This window comes from Cygnus olor, chromosome 23, assembly GCF_009769625.2.
Source record: "Cygnus olor isolate bCygOlo1 chromosome 23, bCygOlo1.pri.v2, whole genome shotgun sequence".
NCBI classification, from domain to species: domain Eukaryota; kingdom Metazoa; phylum Chordata; class Aves; order Anseriformes; family Anatidae; genus Cygnus; species Cygnus olor.
In genome coordinates, this window is record NC_049191.1 from 4,414,006 (window position 1) to 4,432,390 (window position 18,385).

Below are 18,385 nucleotides of genomic sequence, written 5' to 3' on the forward strand. Positions count from 1 at the left end.
GGAACAAAGAGATGAGAGGATAAGGGGGTTCTTCCCTTCAATGTACAGACGCAAACGACACCAGTAAGCACCAGTTCTGTCTTCCCCTTACCTCAGCGGTGAGTGGGGCTGTTTGGAAGGGAGAACAGATTGGTTTTATTAAAAAAAGCTTCTAATTCTCCAGCAGAAATTGGTAGCCGAAGCTGATTCCCACGTGGAAGCAACCCTGACCCTCGAGGGAGCCGCAGTTCGGGCTGTCGGGTGTCCCTCGCCTCCTGGCAGCGCCGCTCCCCGGGGGACGAGCAGCCCTGTGCTGCGCCCCGCTCCCCTCCTGCGGGGCCGGGGAGCTGTCCTGGCTGTGAGTGTCTCTTCCCAGGGCGCTGCCTGCAGTAGGCAGTGGGAAAATGCAAGCGCTGGCTCTGCTGGAGCGCTGCAAAGGCTTTTCCCACTCAAAATCCTCTTTCCGCGTCAGATTTTTCAAAGCCCAGAGTTGCACACAGAAAATGACCGCTTGTCTGGGATTCATTCCTGGTGGCAAATGCCCTAATTCTTAGTTAAACACGGGGAAGAAAAACGGTTTCTGTAGAAGGTTTTGCATGGGAGTTACATCCTTTCAATGGCTGTTACCCGTCCAAGCTCTTTGGCTTCCGCTGCCTGAGAGGGGAGAGGCTGCGTGCAGCCAGGTGCTCGTGGAAGGAGGGCGAGGATGGGTTTCGGCTTGCTCTTTTCGGCTTGCTCTTGCTCCTTCTGGCTTGACACCCTCAGGAATTGTTGCGGCAGCTCTGGAGAGCGGCACCTGTGGGTCCTGTCCCACCGCCCCCATCATGTGCTCGTCCCAGCACCTTCCCGGCGTGTGATCCAGTTTGTGTTAGTTTCAGGGACAGAGAGAAGACCGGACAGAAGCGTTCTTTCCCTCTCTTTGGGGAAGGCTCCCGCTGTTTTCTCCGGGTGTGGTTTCCCACCTGAATTGGGGGTTTCTCCCCGAGTCTGCTGGGCTCCAGCACGCTGGATGAGCCCGGAGCCCCATCAAGGCAGAAAGGGCAGCAGCCACAGGGGATGCCTGGGGAGAAGGAGCAAAACCAGAGCACGGCTCCTTCGGTGCGTCCTCTGCGCCCTGCGCCCCGTGGCTGGGAGCCTTCCTGGGCTGGGCTCTGCATCCCCAGCCTTCAGCAGCTCCCGCTTCCTCCTCCTCCTCAGCTTTGCTTTCCACCAAAGGTGCCAAAGTCGCAAGCTGCCGCGACTGCCGAGCCAAAGGCCGTTCCCGTGCGAGGAGGCGAGCTCACAGCCCTCGCCGGGGCAGCGCCACAGAAGTGTGCCAGCAGGACGGAGCATTCGCACGGCGCCTTATCTCTGCTGAGGGCAGCGCAAACCTCGCTGCTGTATCCTTGAGCGTGCCCAATTATCCCCGTTTACAGCAGGTAGGGAGGCAGATAAGGGCTGATTTGCCCAAGGCTCGGCTCCGAGTCCGCGGGGAGAGCTGGGGCCGCTCTAAGAGCCCCCAGCCCTTGCTCTGCGTCTCCAAGGGGCCACCTCGAGTCCGCCCTGGTGGAGCTGCAGGGAGGATTTTGAGTGGGTTGCGGGCAATTTTTGCAATTCCCAGCCAGGCCTTGGGTGAGAAATGACTGGCTCCTGCCTTTATCTGCTAGCACACACTTCCTTCTCTCTGCGGTTTATCCACTGCTTCTAAAGCAGTTTGAATGTTTGCAGAAGGATATCTCTCTCTATACATACATTTTTTATTTGGGGTTGTGATTACTCCATTTCTATTTCAAAGCTTTAGGAAAATACGATTTTGACAGCAGTTGAATGCGCTTGAAAACGGCGTTACGTACTGATCTCAGCCACCTGAAATTGGGGTCAAAAATGAGCCTTCGAGGTCGGTGCTGCTCCCCGCTCCACCAGCTTCAGGTGAGCTCGTGTTTGGCTGCCCCTCGCCTGCCTCCGGCAGGAACCTCTCCCCGTCCCAAGGATCCTGAAGCTCAAAGGCTGCAGTTTCAGGAGTGCTGACCTGGGCAGCTGAAGGTGGCTGGGTCTTCAGGGCACAGTGAAAACCTCTTGCAAAGCATTTCTTGAGATCTACTAACCGAGAGGATTAGTTGCGTGTGTGTTTTTTTTTAAAGTAATTACTTGAATAAATGTCTGCTCTCCAAACTTACAGGCCCCTTGGCAAGGAGCTGGGGCTTTAATATGTGAATGAATAAACTCTTTTGCAGCCTGACAGCGTGTACCTGCAGCAGCAGTAAAACCACAGCAGAAATAAACCGACGTAACCAGCCGGTAATTACCCAGAAACGCGCTCCCTTCCCCTCCTCACCTAATTGCTGGGGCTTTCTGGGGGTGCTGGCTCACGTGGCGTGCCCTAGGGGCAGCAGGTTTGGGCTGTAGTGCCTTAAAAGAAAACAACTAAGGCTCTTAGAATCCTTCAAAGCGTCAGGAACTTGTTTTGTAGCTGGTCCAGGAGAGGTGAGCACCAGCCTTGTTTTGGAGGGGAGGGGAGGAAGGCAGCACGCCCCGCTGGTCGGAGCAGCGACACGAGCGGGCTGAAGAGGCCGGAGCGGGGAGCGGGGGCTGCTCCGGGGGTGGTTCGGGGGCTTCGGGGTGGGGAAGGTCCGGCATGGCCTTGGGATGGTGCCGTGAGAGGTGTCTGCACAGGAGGCTCGGCTGCCCTTTGCCTCCTGCCCAAGGAAATCTCTGCAGGGCCAGGAGTCCAAAGGCGTTTTGGCTGCAGCCCCAGCCCTCGCCAGTGCCAGAGCGGTCTGCAGGATTTGGTACCCGCTGCTGCGGCACGTCGGGGCTCTCCTCCTCCCCCCTGCTGCTGGAGAAGGCTCCAGAGCCACGAGGAGCCCTTCGCCAGTACAGACCAGTGCAAGCCACTGTTCCTATTGTGTTCGTGCTGCTGGAGCTACGTCCACCTGCGTGCCGTGCAGGTCCCGAGCGCCTGCAGCTCCTGCTGGTGCGGGTGGTGCTGCAAAGCTGAGGACCACGCTCTGGCTTAGCTCCCCTCCGTGCTCCAAGCAACCCAATCTCTGTCAGGCTCCATTTCCTCTGGCAGGGAAATTCCCTGCACCCCATAAAGAGGCCGGGCGCCCTTACTGCATCCCATCAAGGCCAGATGCTCGGGGTACCGGTCTCTGGACAGGAGCGAAGCGCAGAGGGAACACGAACGGGTTCACCAGGTGCCCCAGCAGCCCCCTGCACGGTCCCGCGGTGCCTGCCTTCGTCCTTGGGGTTTGGCCCGGCTGGACGCCAGGCCAATGGGGTCCCAGGGGCCAGGCAAGGCAGCGGCTCACCCCAGACAAACTCGCTGTTTGCTCTAAGGTGACTTATCTTGAGCAATCCGGCTGCCTTCCTGTTTAGCTTTCTTACCGCGCGCCATGGAACTAAATCAACAGACTTGTACAGTCAGCATCTCGTTAACTAGGGCGCTCTCGCTCCCTGAATAATTAGTGAGCCGTTGCATGTTTCCCATGATCGGGGCTTCTGGAAACAGGGTGTTTGGGTTCTGCTCTGGGTTTCCCCTCGAGGAAATGTTGCCTCTCCTTTGCCACCCTTTTTCCAATGAATATCGTAACGAGCCTCTGTGCAGCCAGGTACACGTGTGCAAATTAGCACAGGGAAAAACCCCTGTTGCATTTTATTTCCTAGCATTAATATGCTCAAACTGGGGCAAAACATAACACCTCAAGTGCTCTTGGATGAGGCTCGCAGGATGAAAGGACTCGAGGTGCTGCAGCCTGCTTGGGCACCGCCCAGGATCACCCGGCTTCGCTTCTGGCTCCGCTGCTTCCTCCTGGGGATGCTCGGCTCCAGAAGCAGCCCTGGGGCCGGGCTCCCCTCCTGGGCGACCTGCTGGAGCTGGGATAACCTGGGTGAAGTCAGCCTGAGCGTGGTGGTGGGGTTTTGGCACAGCCCCGAGCTCCTGCAGCGTGCTGGAGTGCGAAAGGCAGCAAGCAGAGAGAAGCTGCCGAGGGTTTCCTGACTTTTCTAACCTGGGAAATTTCATCCTGGCTAAGGAGAGTGGGATGCTTAACCAAATGCACGGGCTCCGGGGGTATTTTTGGATGTTTTGTATTTTTTTTTTTCCTTTTTCCTACAGAATAAGCACACAAGGGTGTGGATAGAAGGGATTTGCAATGGGAAGGGGCTGGAGAAATCTTTGGAGCCAGCTCACACCAGCACCAGGCACAGCGGGTACCGGGCACAGCGGGTACCGGCCCCTCGCGGCTCAGAGGTGGCGGCAGGTCACCTCCTTCTGCCAGGCTGCTCTCGAGGCGGGGGAAAAGCTGCTGACAGCCCAAGCCGGCTGCTACGTGGGAAGGAGCACTGCAAACAGGCCAGGAAAAGTGCTGAGGCTGCAGGTAACGCGCCTCTAATCGGCCGGGGTCGGCTGACCTGGGGCTGCGGAGCAGATGGGGGAATCGCGTGCCGCTCCTTATTGCCGAGCGAGTGCACAGCCGGCCGCACGCAGCCCCTCCTGCCCTCCCCTCACGCAGGGCATGGCGCTGGCCAAGTCCTGGGTGGACATCCTCCTGGCACAGCCCTCGGTGCCTTCTGGTGGGGTGTTTTTATCTTAAATGCCTGGCAGCATCGCTAGCCCCGGGGTTGCAGCCCTGGGGTGCCCGGGCGCATCTCAACCTCTGGTCCCTCATGTCCCGAGCTTGCTGGGGGACACAGAGGGGTTTCAGATGCAGCCCCCCGCCATGCTGCAGAGCAAGGGGTGGATTTCAGCTCCGGGCTGATGTGCTCAGAGCAAACCAGAGCTCGTGGCCTCAGGTGGCCCCCGCTGGGCACCCGGCAGCGTCTTGGCACTTTCCAGCCGCAGGAGCGGGTGTTGGAGCTGGACTGGGAGCTGGGGCTCACCCGGGGATCGTTTCCTTCTGCCCCCCTCGGCTCCCGAAATGGGGCAAACCTGCCGGGGCTGTGCTGTGCGTGTGTCCACCCGAAATGACACCGCCCTGGCTTGAAGACACCCGTGGCCACCGGGGCTGCGCTCATGGCTCCTGCGCTCCCGCCTTGGGGCCGCACACGCATCCCCTCCCCGGCTGCCATCCTGTGGATTTGGGGCTGGTAACGGGATGGGGGCTCTGCCATGGGGGTGACCCAGGCCAGGCTCCCAGCTGACACTCACGGGGCAGTTTTGGGGGAGAAGAGGGGCTTTGGGCTATTAGTGCCCTGCTTTCCCCCAAACACCCACGGCACCAGGTGCTCATTACCAGGGTGGGGAGCGGGAGCACCCCAGGTTATATCCGGCCCCGCTGAGCCCCCAAGTGCTCGGCCCCGTGCTGATTACTGCCACGTCCCGATGCCCAGCTGCTCGGCAAGCTGTTGCTGCCGCTCCCAGCAGAGAGCTGAGCCGAAGCAGAATTCGGCCCCTGACCTCCAGCCCTGCCGCTGGGGTGGACGAACCCCAGGTGGACCTCCCTGTGAGCAGCCGGGGTAAATCGGGAACCGGTGGCTCCCCTGGGTGGATGATGAAGATTTGGGGAGCCGGGGGTTGCCCCTCTGTGGCCCTGCAACATCCCCAGCACCCTGTACCCCAAAAAGTGCTGCGGTTCCCCCGCGGCTGGTGGGGCAGGCTCCCCTCCGTAGCCATTTAGAGCTGGGTGAGGGGGGCTGAAATGGCAACACCGGGCCCTGGGGGGGGCTTGTGGGGCCGGGTTCCACTCAGAGCAGGCACAGCCTGGATGTTGGCTCAGGGCTCAGATCAGGCACGACTAAAAACCCAAACCCTCTCCCAAATCACACCAGTGCGAACCCAGAGCCAGCAGCTTTGCCCGGGGAGGTGGGCAAGAAGGAGACGACGTCCTCGCCCCGAACACCACCCAGACCCCGCAGCCCTGCTGCAGAGCCGCGCTTGCAAAACACCCCTAAAAACAGCCGGGGGTGTCTGCGGGGCCCCGTGCCCGGGGAAGGGAGCAGCCGAGAGCTTCAAACCTCGTCCTTCTTGGGGCTGGCACGGCAGCGAGCGTGCCGTGGTGAGCGGGCTGTGGCTGTGCCACCGGCACCGTGCCGGCGAGGCTGCGGACACGGTGGCTTCACTGGCAGCAGCGCAGAACTGAGCCGGAGGAGGCTGTTGCCAGGCAAACCCTGAGTTGTTTGTGCAGGGACTGCTCTTTGCTGGACTTTGCCATGTGCGGGCTGTCAAGCAGCACCAGATTGTTATCAGCGCCGCTGTCTGGGGCTGCTGGGGCTCGGGTTGTGTTTGGCTTTTTTTTTTTTTTTTTTTGGCTTATTTTCCCTTCTTTTCTTGCAAGGGTTTGGTGCTGGGGTGGATGGGAGCTGGCGCTCTGGTGGGACAGGAGGCCATACCTCGCAGGGAAAGGGAGAAAAAAGCTGCTCCCGCAGCTCCTGTTGCGTCTCTGCACCCCGTTAAATCCACCTGCCCTGTGCAGAGGCAGGGGCACGGGAGGGGGGAACCCAGGGACTGCTGGTGGTGGCACCGAGCCACGGTGGGAGGGGGGCAGCAGCTTCAGACAAACACCACTGCCCATAAACAGTTTATTTTATTTTTATTTTATTTCACTTTGTTTATTTTATATTTTCTTTTCTTTATTTTATTCTGTTTAGTTTATTTACTTTATTTTACTTTATTTACTTCATTTTACTTTATTTTATTCTGATTTCCTCCCTGGCCCCAGCGCCACCCCTTTGAGCCCCGAACCCCTTTCCCGAGCCCCCCTCCGCTCACCCCCCCCGTTAACAAAAACTACACCCCCCAGCATCCCCCGCGCGCCTCCCCTCCCTAATTGGCTGGGCGGGCGGGCGGTGGCCACACCCCCGCGGCCCCATTGGCGGAGGCGAGGGGCGGGGCGGGGCCGCTTCCCACGCTCCCGGCTTTATGAACGGAGCGCCCGGGGCGCGCCCGGCTCCCGCAGCCCCCGGGGCCCGATCCTGATCCCGCAGCCCCCCGGGGCCCGATCCCGCGCCCACCCCCCCCCCCCGGGGCCCGATCCCGCAGCCATGGCAGCCGCCTAGCCCCGTGCCCGTGCCCCCATCCCGGTGCCATGCTGGTGGCCGGCTCGCAGCGCTGCCCCTCGGGGCTGGAGGAGCGTTTGGGGTGCGGGGCGCTGCGGGGCGAGGAGGTAAGAGCCGGGCTCGCTGCCCTCGGGGATGGGGCCGGCAGGGTGAGGACGCCGCTGGGCTGTGGGGCCGTGCTGCTGCCCCGCTGCCCGCCCTGTTTGTGCGGGTGGCTGCGCTGCGGGGTCCTGCAGGGGTGGGGGTCTGGGGCCCCCCGGGTGCTTGCGCGGCTCTCGGGGGTGTTTATGGGGTTGCTTGGCCAAGGGGGAGGAGAGGGGGGTGTGGGAAGCGCCTGTGGGTGGGGTGGCTCTGCCCTGGTAGGGGGTGTTGGGGTGGCCGCACAGGGCGGTTTCGGGGTCTCCAGCACCCTCCGGGAGCGGGTGCGCAGTGGGGTGGGCGTCCTGCCCCCAGGCCTGGGGGGGAACCGAGGGGAAACTGAGGCGAGGGGGGGGGAACGTGCCCGTGCCTCCTGGGTGGGCAGCTGTGGGGTGTTGTGGGTCTGTCCCGTTGTTCTGCCTGTGCTGCAGTTCTCTGGTGGCTCTGCGGGTCGGTCTTGTAGCGTTTCAGAGCTGAATTTGGAGTTCTTGGCCCCGTTTGGCTGCTGTGCCCCCCCGGCAGCCTGTCAGGAAGGTGGTGGTGGTGGGGGGCAATAAATAACCGCGGTGCCTGCGCTCAGCCAGGCAGCCCGTGGGGCTGCTCCTGCTGGAGTTTGGGGCAGGAGCGGGTTTTGGAGCAGGGCTGGGAATGAGTTGGGGACCCAGCCTGCGCCGTGCTCCCTGGTGGGTTGCACCAGCACAAAGTGCTTGGTCCCTGCCCCAGGGGTCTGGGCCACCGTGTAGATGGGGACAGCCGCGAGCAGTCTCTAGGGCAGGGCACCAATGCACCGGGTCCTGCGTGGCTGGGTTTGGGACCTCTCTGAGCTCCCTGTCCACCCGGAGGCTTGGGGAAGGTCTTGCACAGCTCCAGGGTTTTTGCACTGGGAGGCCAGTGGGATGTCTGTGGGGCTCTGCAGGACCCCCCTGCTGCATCTGCCAACAAGCTTGGAGTTACCCCTATTAGTAGGGTTCGTTTTGGGGGTGCGGCAGGGGCCGGTGCTGGTGGGGCAGCCGCTGCCCTTGGTGCCCGGGGGTTGCACTCGTGTGTCGGCTCCGTGCGTCAGCGGGGCCGGGACCCGGCGCTGTTCTCGCCCCCCGGTACAGCCTGGGATGGCCTCGGGGCCGAGCGACGGTTTTTGGAGGAGCGAACCCGCTCTGTGGGGCGTCTGCGCTGGTGTTTGTTTAACCTCTCCTTATCGGGAACGATTTTCCAACACCTGACTAAGCACTGGCACAAGCGCCAGGGCTCTGCTTGGCACCACGTCCTCCTGCTCCCGGGGCATTAACTCCTTCCCTGGCCGCTTGCTCGGGGCTGGAGACCCTCCGGCCACCCCGTGCCCACCACTGCCCGGCAGCGGGCTGTGGGACTGCCACAGGATCGAGCATCGGAGCCGTGCCTCAGTTTCCCCAGCGGCAGAAGCGGGCGGTGAGGTGCTGTTTCGCGGCAGCGCGGCGAGGGTTAAGTGCAGTGCCCCTAAAGGATTGCTTAATGCAGCAAAACATTACAAGCCTCCACGCAGCAATGATTAAAATGCACCTTCAAAGGTCACCCTGGGCTGTCACCAAAACGCAGCGGGACGGTTTGCGCTCTCCGGCTCCCTGCTGCTTTCAGCGTTTGAAGCCTTTGGGGTCCCGCGGCTTTGTTTGTGGGGTTTTTCCTTTGCTCCCCATCCCGGGCAGCCTCTCGGAGCACCGAAGCAGCTCTTTCCCCACAGGTCTGGCAGCCGTGAGTCAGAGCGGCCACCTCAGCACCCGCGGCAGCGATGGCACGAGCCTGGTCCTGCCGTCACCCCGCGGTGACTCAGGGCAGGGCCATTCCGTGCGCTCAGCACCGCGGGGACGCAGGTGCCGCTGGGGTGCCCGTGGGGCCGTGCTGGTCGCAGCCCCGGCCAGGTGCAGCCGTCGGAGCCCCCGGAGCCTCGCTGCCCATCACGTGGGGAGCGCGTGGCCACGCTGACAGCTGCTGCCTGCCCACCTCGTGCCACCCCACGCCCCGTCCCCGCTTGGCTTGGGGTGCCCCGCGGCCGCCCACCGCCTCCCTAGTGCTGTGGGGGCAGCCGGCGGGAGCGGCGCTCGTGCCCAAGCCTCTCCCCTGGGGGAGCCAGGAGGCGGCCACGGGGCTCTTCCCTTTGCTGGGCACCTCCAAGAAGAGCCCGGGGAAGCTCCTGGCCATCCACTGAGGGTGGGACGTGCTGCCCTGCCGTCAGCATCCCCGCCTGTCCCAGCACCCTCGCCGTGCCGTGCCATGTCCCGTGTCCTGCAGGTGAATCCGCTTGCACGGGGCTGCGTGCTTTGTGCCAGGCGTGGTGCTGGCTGCTGAGCGCGGGGCCGGGGGCAGAGCTGCGCTTCGAGTTTCCCTCGTGTTGGTGGGCTGCAAGGAGCGTGCCTGCCTCCCTGGAGGCTTCTCGGCTTTGGAGGATGGCGCTGAGTGATGCGCTTGCTTTTCTTGCGCTGGTGCTGCATGTTTCCTGCCTCTCGCCCAGCCACGGCGCTGCGTTGGCCGTGCCCTGCCCACCCCGGGGAGCCTTTGAATTATCCAGGGGTGGAGGGATGTGGGGTTGGGAAGGGAGAATGGGGCAGTTGGGATGGGGAGAGGATTTCTGTGTGGTTCCAGGAGAGAGGAATGCAACAAAACAAGGGCCGTGCCTTCACCCCGTGCCCAGGAGCAGCAGCTGTGCCGCTGGTCCCTGCTGCAGCTCCCAGCTCAGTGTTTTTGCCCCGCAGCCCGGGGCTGCCCTGTGAGCAGAGGCAGCTCCCCACAGCCCTGGGGCCCCTGCTTCCCTCCCGAGGAGGGTGCTGACAGCACCCCGCTGCCCCCCTCCACGAGCCGTTTATTTCGGGCTGTGGAGGCTGGCGGGCGGCCAGGCGTGCCTTGAGGCTTTGCTCGGGCTGGGGCTGTGTTTGTCCGCAGCAGCGGTGCCCAGAGGTGCCCCTGGGGTGGGGGCACCCAGCCCTGTGCTGTGACCCCCCCCCTTGCTGTCACCAAAACGGGACGTGGCTATTTTGAGCACGGTGCCGCACGGGGATGGACTCCGGAGCTCGCAGGCAGGGGATGCGTGGGGTTGGCAGGAGCTGGGCTTTGGTGGCCAAGCACCGCGTGCCGTTTGCCCGGGGTGGCCGGGATGCGATGGGCAAGGGCTGGGGGCCGAGGCACCGCGGTGCTGCCCCCGGCTTTGGGCAGCAGAGCTGGGCTCCTGCTCACAGTCCCAGGGGAGGTGACCGGGAGCAGCCCTGCAGCCAGGAGCAGGTCCCAGCACCTCGGTGCCACCCCGGGTCCCGCTGGCTGAGGGACCCAGGGGACCCCAGAGCTGGGGGATTTCTGCAGGGAAGGGGATGTTGGTGCTTCCCTGCCGGGGCAGCGGCCGTGCCCACACGCGGGTGCTGCCAGCGCCTGCATCCGCAGCATGGGTCGGAGGAAACACTGCTGGTGCTGATCTGCTGAGCGCCCCTTTCTGCTCTGAGCTGCTGCTGCCCTGCCCGGCCCTAACCCAAGCCAGGGCCGTTCCCCTTCCCTGCGTTGGCAGGGCAGTGCCCCATCCCCTGCTCAGCTCTTGTAGCGCAGCAAAGCGCGCTCAGGTCCCGGTGCTGCCCACCCTGTGCCTTGCCCCGTATTTCACCTTGTTTCTTCCATCCCCCTTTCTCCCAGACCTGGCTGTGGGCTTTCTGTAGGTTTTTTGTTTTGTTTTGGGGGGGGGGGGGTATTTTAGTGTTCTTCAAGGGGTCTGTTTGGAGGGAGTTGAAATCCTAAGCGGGGAATGGGTTGGTTTAGCTTTGTGGTTTTCCTCTGCAGCTTCCTTCCCGCAGGTCCCCGGGCACATCCCATAATTTCCCGTCCTCTTCCCAAATACAGATCCTGCAGTGGGATGAGCCTGGGGCCAGGCGCTGTGCCCCCCCCCCCCCCCCCCCCCCCGGGTTGTGGTTGGCACCCATGGGTGTTGCTGTGATTGCAAGGGGGGGGGGGGGGACACAGCCCGGTGGTGTGGGGCTGGGATGGGGGGGGTCAGGCTCGGCTCCATCCCCATCTTCCACCTCCGGGGGTTCCAGCAGGAGGGCTGGGGGGGGGGTCCTGGTCCCGTTGTGCAGGTGGGGTGCAGCTGGATGTGTGCATTTCCCCCCCAACCCTGCACCTAGGGACGGGCAGAGCAGAAAAAATTGGGGTTTGGGGAAAATGTGGCATGGGTGAAATGTGCTGGGGGTGCAGTCTTAAACCAGGGGGCTTTAAAAAGGAGCTGGACTCGGGAAAGCAGCCGAGCTGCTGGGTTGCTCCTGGTTTAACGGGGGGGGGGGGGGGGGGGGTGAAGGCTGTGCAGATGTTTATTGGCATTTTGTGCCGGGGGTGGGAGCAGGAACCCCCCCGGGGCGCTGAATTTGCACTAATTGCAAACCCCAACACCCGGGACGCGGCACTGCCGTGCTGTGCCTGGGGCCTGCCGCTGTCCCCGGGGCTCTGATTTTATTTTTATTATTTATTAACGCCGGGGCGGCAGACGGAGCCCTGGGGCACTCATCCGGGCACGCGGGGCAGCCACGCCGCCTGCGTCCTGGTGCCGTCACCCCGTGTCACCCCTCGGGCTCCGCCGCCGTGCCGGGGGGTGGCAGAGCAACACCCCGGCAGGATTTCATCAGGCACCGCCGGGACTGATGCAACAGCCCAGGGGCGATGGCTACGGGGTGCCCGGCCGGCTCGCCGTGTCCCACGGGTCTGAGTCACCCTTCCGGGGCCAGCCCCGCGTCCCACGGGGCCACTCGGCGGCACGGCGCTGATGCCACCGCTTCTTCCTCCCTAGGACAGAGGGATCAAAGTCCCCCGGCAGCTGGGGAGGGGGCCCAGCGCCTTCATCCCCGTGGAGGAGGTAAGGGGGGGGGGGGGGACGTTGGTCGCTTTTGGGGTGTGGAGTCCCTGCGCTGGGGGGGAGCAGCTGGAGGGGACATGGTGGCAGCCCAGTGGGTTTGGGGGGGGGTTAACTGGTGGTTTGCGCCCCCGGGGGGCTGGCACCCAAGGGTGGGGTGCTGGGGAGGGAGTGGGGGGGGTGTGGTGGGGTGTGATGAGGGGGAGTGTGATGGGGAAGGGTCACCCAGTTTGGGGGCGAGGCTCTTTAGGACTGGGGGAGCAGCTCTGTTGCCTCACCCCGGTGTCTTCCTGCGTGTGCCTCAGTTTCCCCGCTCGTCCAAGCGCAGCCGTGTTCTCCACCCCCCTCCCAAGAGGGCTCCACCCTCCTCCCACCCCCCACCCATCGGGGGGCTGTGCCCCAAACCCCCCGCTCTCCCCGCAGCCCTATCTCAGCTCCCGGGGCCGCTGTCCCAGATGGTTCCTCCTCGGGCAGAGATAACGCCGGGGTTTCGTCACCGCGAGGCGGGGGGGGGGGGGCCGAGCCCCATCTCCTCCCCACCAAATAAACAACCCGACGCCGCTGCGCTGAGCGGGGCCGCCATGGGGACCCCCACTCGCCACCTGCCCCATGGGGCCGGGGGGACGGCTGTAGGGTCTGGGGGCACCCAAGGGTGCCCGTACCGGGCGGCGGGCAGGCGGCTGGGCACAGCCGGAGGGGTGAGTGTGTCCCCCCCCCCGCCCCCAACCCCAGGGGTCTGGGTGCTCCTCGGTACGTGGGCACCGCCGCTGGACGCTGCCCTGTGGGGGTGTCGGATGTTTTGGGGGTGGTGGCGGAGGGGTCCTGTCCTCACCCCGTGCCCCGCAGATCCTGCAGGAAGGCGTGGAGAGCAGCCGGCGGCAGCTCCTGATCGAAGCCTTCGTCTCGGCGGGGCGGGTGGACAACATCACCATGGTCATGGGGCTGCACCCCCAGTACCTCAGCAGCTTCTGGAAGACCCAGTACCTCCTGCTGCGCATGGACGGGCCCCTGCCCTACCACAAGCGCCACTACATCGCCATCATGGTGAGCATGGGGGCGGGCACGGCCTGGGGCGGGGGGGGGGGGGTCCCATGGGGTCCGGGGGGATTCGTGCGGTCCCAGCAGCTCCGCTGGGGTCCTGCTTGGAGGTAGGGGTGTGTGGGACCCCACGGGTGGGCACCCCTCTGGGCGGTGGTCCCAAAAGCTTGAAAGCCCCTTTTAGGGTTGGTCCTGGGGTGCACATCCAGGGGTGCCAGGACCCCTTGTCCCCAGGGCAGCTGGGGACTGGTTTGGGGGGGGGGGCAGAGCCCCCTGTCCAGATCCTCATCCCTAGAGAAGCCCCCTGTGGGTGATGGGGGGGGGGGGTGGCTTCTCCAAGGGCTTGTAGCGGGGTTGGGGGGGCCCTGGGCTGTACTGGGGTGGGGGGGCTTGACTGCTTGGATCTCCCCGCAGGCAGCAGCCCGGCACCAGTGCTCCTACCTGGTGGGTCTGCACATGGGGGAGTTCCTGCAGGTGGGGGGCAACCCGGCGTGGCTGCAGGGGCTGCACTGCGCCCCCCAGAAGCTCAGGAACCTCAACGAGATCAACAAGCTGCTGGCGCACCGGCCCTGGCTCATCACCAAGGAGCACATCGAGGTGAGAGCGGGTGCCGAGGGCTCAACGCCCCCAAAACACGTGGCATTTGGGGCCACGTCCCAGGGTATGGCCCTTTCAGGGCGGGGGGGGGGTGGAATCCATAAGCTGGAGGGCAGGGTCTGTGCTGCGCTGGGTGGATGGGGAAGGGGCGGCTTGTCCCACCTGGCTGGGGGCTGTCCTCCTGCTGAGATCCCCTGGTTTTTGGGGGGCACATCCCAAACGCCCTCCCGCCCCCCTGCTTATCCTGGCTGTGGGGTGTTGGGGGACCGAGCCTGACCCCGTTTGCATCCCCTCCCCGCAGGCTCTGCTGAAGACGGGGGAGCACAGCTGGTCGCTGGCAGAGCTGGTGCAAGCCCTGGTGCTCCTCACCCACTACCACTCGCTCGCCTCCTTCGTGTTCGGCTGCGGCATCAACCCCGAGGCGGAGCAGGACGGGGGGCACGGCGGCAGGCCCCCCTCGCCCCACGGCGACAGCAGCCCTGCCTCTGAGGACAGCATGGGGTGCTCGGGGGTAAGGGGGGGGCTTCCCTGCGTGGAGAGGGAAGGGGACAGCGTGGGGGGGGGGGCTGGAGCGTGTCCCCTGCAGGGCGGTGGATGTCCCCTGGGGCCGTCACCGGAGCAGCTCCGTCTGCCCTGCACTGTGGGGCCAGCCCTTTGCAAGGTGGCGGGGGGGGGACACTGTGCTTGCAACCCCCCTTGCAACCTCGCTGGGCTTCAAGCAGTGTTCGTTCTGCTCTTGCCCACCCCAGGGCAAGGACGCCCTGCAGGAGGTGGAGGCGCTGATGGAGCGGATGAAGCTGCTGCAGGAGAGCCAGCAGGAGGAGGAGGGCGTCACGCAGGAGGAGATGGCCACGCGCTTCGAGCTGGAGAAGACGGAGAGCTTGCTGGTGGCTCCCTCGGGTGAGGAGGTGCAAGGGCGTGCAGCTGGCCGGGAGCGGGGTCCCTGCGGGCTGGGGAGCTCGGGGAGGGGGGGCAGGCGCTGGGGTCCCCTCGGTGGGTGCAGGATGCGGCCCCAGGTGGGTGCAGGATGCTGGGGGCTGGCTCTGTCCGGGTGCGCCCCGCGGCTCACGGCCGTGCCTTGCAGACCTCGCCGACCACTCGCTGCAGTCCAGCGTCCTGTGCTTTGTGGAGGACCCCGAGTTCGGCTACAAGGACTTCACGCGGCGGGGCGAGCAGGCGCCCCCCACTTTCCGTGCGCAGGTGGGTGGGCGCGGGGTGGCGGCTCCTGCTCGTCCCATGGGGGTGCGGCGGGGTCCCGGCACCGCCGGTGCACGGGGCTGGGACCGGGCTGGAGCCACCTCGGCTTAGCAGCCACCAGCTGCTAAGATTTGGGGGGACCTCAACAAAATGGGGGGGATCGTGACCTGATTTTATCCCCCATGAAGCACCTAGCCCAGCATCCTTTCTCCGGCAGGATTACACCTGGGAGGACCACGGCTACTCTCTCATCAACCGCCTGTACCCCGACGTGGGGCAGCTCCTGGACGAGAAGTTCCAGGTGGTTTACAACCTCACCTACAACACCATCGCCATGCACTGCGGCGTGGACACCTCCATGCTGCGCCGGGCCATCTGGAACTACGTCCACTGCGTCTTCGGCATCCGGTAGGTCCCCGAGGAGCCCCCGGTGTGCGCTGGGCTGAGCCCCGCACCTCTCCCACCGTGCAGGATGAGGCTAACGAAACGCCGTGCCGGTAGGGGACGGGGGTCCGGGGAAGGTCCTGGGTGCGCAGACGTGTGGGGGCTGGGGTGACGTGCCCTCCTCTGTGTCCCCCCCCCCCCAAGCTACGATGACTACGACTACGGGGAGGTGAACCAGCTCCTGGAGCGCAGCCTCAAGATCTACATCAAGACGGTGGCCTGCTACCCGGAGAAGACGACCAAGCGGATGTACGCGCAGTTCTGGAGGCACTTCAAACACTCGGAGAAGGTGCTGCCCCGTCCCCTTTCCCTCCCGCGGGGCTGGGGGGGTGCTGAGCCCCCCGCCCTGACCCCGCTGTCCCCCCCCCCCCAGGTTCACATCAACCTGCTGCTGCTGGAGGCTCGCATGCAGGCGGCTCTGCTCTACGCCCTGCGCGCCGTCACCCGCTACATGACCTGACGGCCCCCCGCTCCCTCCTCTTCCTCCTCCTGCCCCCACCGCCGGGGGGGGGACGGGGGGGAGCCGGGGCCTTAAAGACTTTGCTGCTGCATCGCCTCCTGCCTCACGGGGCGTGGAGCTGGGGAAGGAAAAAGGGGGACACGTCCCCTTCCCCTGCCCCTTATCCCAGGACCGGGGGGACCCTCACGAAGCTGCCGGTGCTGGGAAGATCCCGGCCGTGCCTGTGTGCCCCCCCCCCCGGGGCTTGGTGGAGGTGTTGGGGGTGCTCGACCACTCCGTGCCTTGCTTGGGGCGAACCCCGATGAAGCCAAACCCCGATGAAGCTGAACCGTGCTCCCTGGGGGGCTGCCTTCACCCCCAGCCCCGCCGGGTGTAGGGCTGTGCTGCTGCCGTGGGCGCTGTCCTCCTGCCAAAAGCCACCGGGGCGCACCCAGAGCAGGAAGACCCCGGTGTTTCCCCCTGCCTTTGGTGTCCTGGGGGCGTCCCCTTGGTGTCTGGGGGGGCTCCTTCCAGGGCCCTGCCTGTGGCCCCTGACATTTGGGGCTGGAAGTGCCTCTGAAACAGGGTCCCGTGCACGGAGCAAGGCGAGGGGTAGCGGAGCCCGCGGTGCCTTTACCCAGTCCTCGTGCCCTTCTGGCACCTCTCTGCCTGCTCGGTGGGGTGGGGTGGGGGCTGCTGCTGGGGCTGCCCCCCCTCTGCAGCAGCATTGGGAAACTGTGAAGAAACCTCAAATGCCTCCTGTTTCCCTCCTGCTCCCTCTCTCTGCTTGCTGCCGGGACAGAGCTGGAGCCTTGCTCCCCCTGCCCTGCGTCTCCATGCCCCCAGCGCCCCCATCCCTGCGGGTCCTGTCCCTGTGTGACCCCCCCCGCTGAGCTTTTTGGCAGGAGGTGAGCTGCGTCGCCCCCCGTGACCTTGTCCTGCTTGGGGATGAGTTGTTGGGTGTCACCCTGGGGGTGCTCAACGGGTGCAAAATCCACCCTGCTGCTGCAAGGGGGGGGCCACATCCTGCTGCCCCCCCACACCTGGCTCGTGCATGGGGTGCCCTCAACCCCTGCTTGCTTTGGGGGGGCTGCTCCTGGTGCGTGGGGTGCGCTGTTTTAAGGCAATAATTCCCTCTTTGGAGGAGGTGGGGGGGGATGCTGCTGCCACCCCCCAGGTCCCTTTTGGGCAGCCTGGCTCAGAGCCACGTGTGCCCCCCCCCAAGGCAAGGGGCAGTGCCTGCCTGTCACTCCTGCACAGGGCATAAATCTGGGGGGGCTTTTGGGAAGAGGGAAGGGCAAGTAGGGCTGAGCTTGGGGGGGGGGGGGCGGGGGGAAGGTTTTGTAGAGGGTCAGGGCTGGAACACCCCCCCCACCCCCCCCCATGTCCTGCAGCTCCCCCACACCCCTCTCCTTCCTCCCTCCTCCTCCTCCTCCAGCAGGGACCCTCAATGCCCCCCTCTCCCCTCCTGCACTTTATTGCACAGCCCCTTCCTCTGGGGGGGGGGGTTCCCTGGGGAAGGGGCTCATGCAGCTGGGGGGGGACGCAGGGGGGCTGTGCCTTCACCCAGATGTGCTAGGGCATTTCCCAGGGGCGCGGGTCGCCCGGGGGGTGCCTGGGGCAGGGGGGAGAGCCCCCTGCTCCCCCTTCTGCTCCCAGCATCGCCTGTTGGCTTGTCCCTGCTCCACCGTAGCTCCAGTTAAGTTATTTCTTTTTTTTTTTTTGGGTGTATTTACTCCTGACCGGGCATGGAAGTGCCACTGTGACTTTGCTACAGATCTCGTTTGAAAAATAAAATTGTTCTTTTTTTTTGTTGTTTTGTGTTTTCTAACTGCCTCTGCTCTTGCCCTGGGGGGGGGGGGTGTGCAGAGAGCCAAAATGTGGAGATGCATTTTCTCTTTCCCCTTGCTCAGGGCCCCAGGCTGATGCGATCCGGGGTGGGGGGCTCCTGGGGTGCTCGGAGCAGCCCTGGTTGACAAGTGGTGGGGGGGGGAAGAGCACCCCCTGTGCTCCAAGGGCACCCTCCTTGCACACAAAATCCAAGCCTCGGGGTACTGATGCTCACCCATGTGTGGGTGTCCTGGGGGGGGGAGGGGGCAGCACCGGGAGCACCCCAGCACGGAGCCCGGTGCTTATCAGGGTGCAGGCAGCAGCCCCTGGCAGCCACTGATAACAGCCCCGGGGGGGCCGAATCCTGCACCTACCCCGTGCCTGCAGGTCTGGGGGCATCCTGCAGGGGGGCCTCATCCTGCCCGGGTGCTGCCCCAATGGACATGGGGGGTGGCTCGGAGGGAGCCGCATCTGGCTTGGGGGAAAGGGGCGCAGGCAGAGCCCAGAGAGCAGCAGGGGAGGCACTGGGGGGGGGGCAAGGGGGGGACACGGAGCTGTGTTTGTGCATGGAGCCAGCTGGGGCTGAGCTGTGCGGCGCTGACTCACCGCCTCCAAATTCCTCCCGGAGTTTTTCCAGCCCTGGCCGGGACTGTGCTCAGAGGCCGAGCTGCTGACAGCTGCCTCTGGGCTGGGGACAGGAATGCAAATCCACCCCCCCAGGTGCTGTGTTTCCATCAGGGCCCCCCCTGGGGCCAACACGGAGCACCCTGGGGTGCTGGGACCCGCGGGGCTTGGCACCAAGTGGGGGGACCACGGCCACGTCCCCGGGGTCCCCCTATTGCTCTGGTTGTGGCCAGCCCAGCCTCAGCTGGGGGGGTGGGGGGGCAGCATTTCAGCTG

At 64.7% G+C, this 18,385-nt stretch overlaps 1 protein-coding gene and 1 long non-coding RNA gene across 5 annotated transcripts; both read left to right on the forward strand.

Moving 5' to 3' along the window:
- Nucleotides 1–848: 848 nt before the first annotated feature.
- Nucleotides 849–2,310, forward strand: LOC121058868. The gene is made up of 3 exons (XR_005814381.1): nt 849–1,077; nt 1,195–1,397; nt 1,754–2,310. It is a non-coding gene; the product is annotated as an uncharacterized LOC121058868 (long non-coding RNA).
- Nucleotides 2,311–6,811: 4,501 nt separating this feature from the next.
- On the forward strand, nt 6,812–17,468 carry SESN2 (sestrin 2). 4 transcript variants are annotated; one of them, XM_040535148.1, is made up of 10 exons: nt 6,812–7,061; nt 11,879–11,944; nt 12,788–12,985; nt 13,394–13,576; nt 13,878–14,087; nt 14,326–14,476; nt 14,661–14,776; nt 14,991–15,181; nt 15,362–15,506; nt 15,591–17,468. In XM_040535148.1, the coding sequence occupies exons 1-10, from the start codon at nt 6,984–6,986 to the stop codon at nt 15,675–15,677; spliced, it is 1,425 nt and encodes a 474-aa protein (XP_040391082.1). In that variant the 5' UTR covers nt 6,812–6,983; the 3' UTR covers nt 15,678–17,468. The 4 variants fall into 4 exon arrangements, with proteins under 4 accessions (XP_040391082.1, XP_040391081.1, XP_040391078.1 ...); XM_040535147.1 differs by having other exon boundaries at nt 6,846–7,061; nt 15,362–17,468; XM_040535146.1 differs by lacking the exons at nt 6,812–7,061; nt 11,879–11,944 and adding an exon at nt 12,460–12,639.
- The last annotated feature ends 917 nt before the right edge of the window (nt 17,469–18,385 follow it).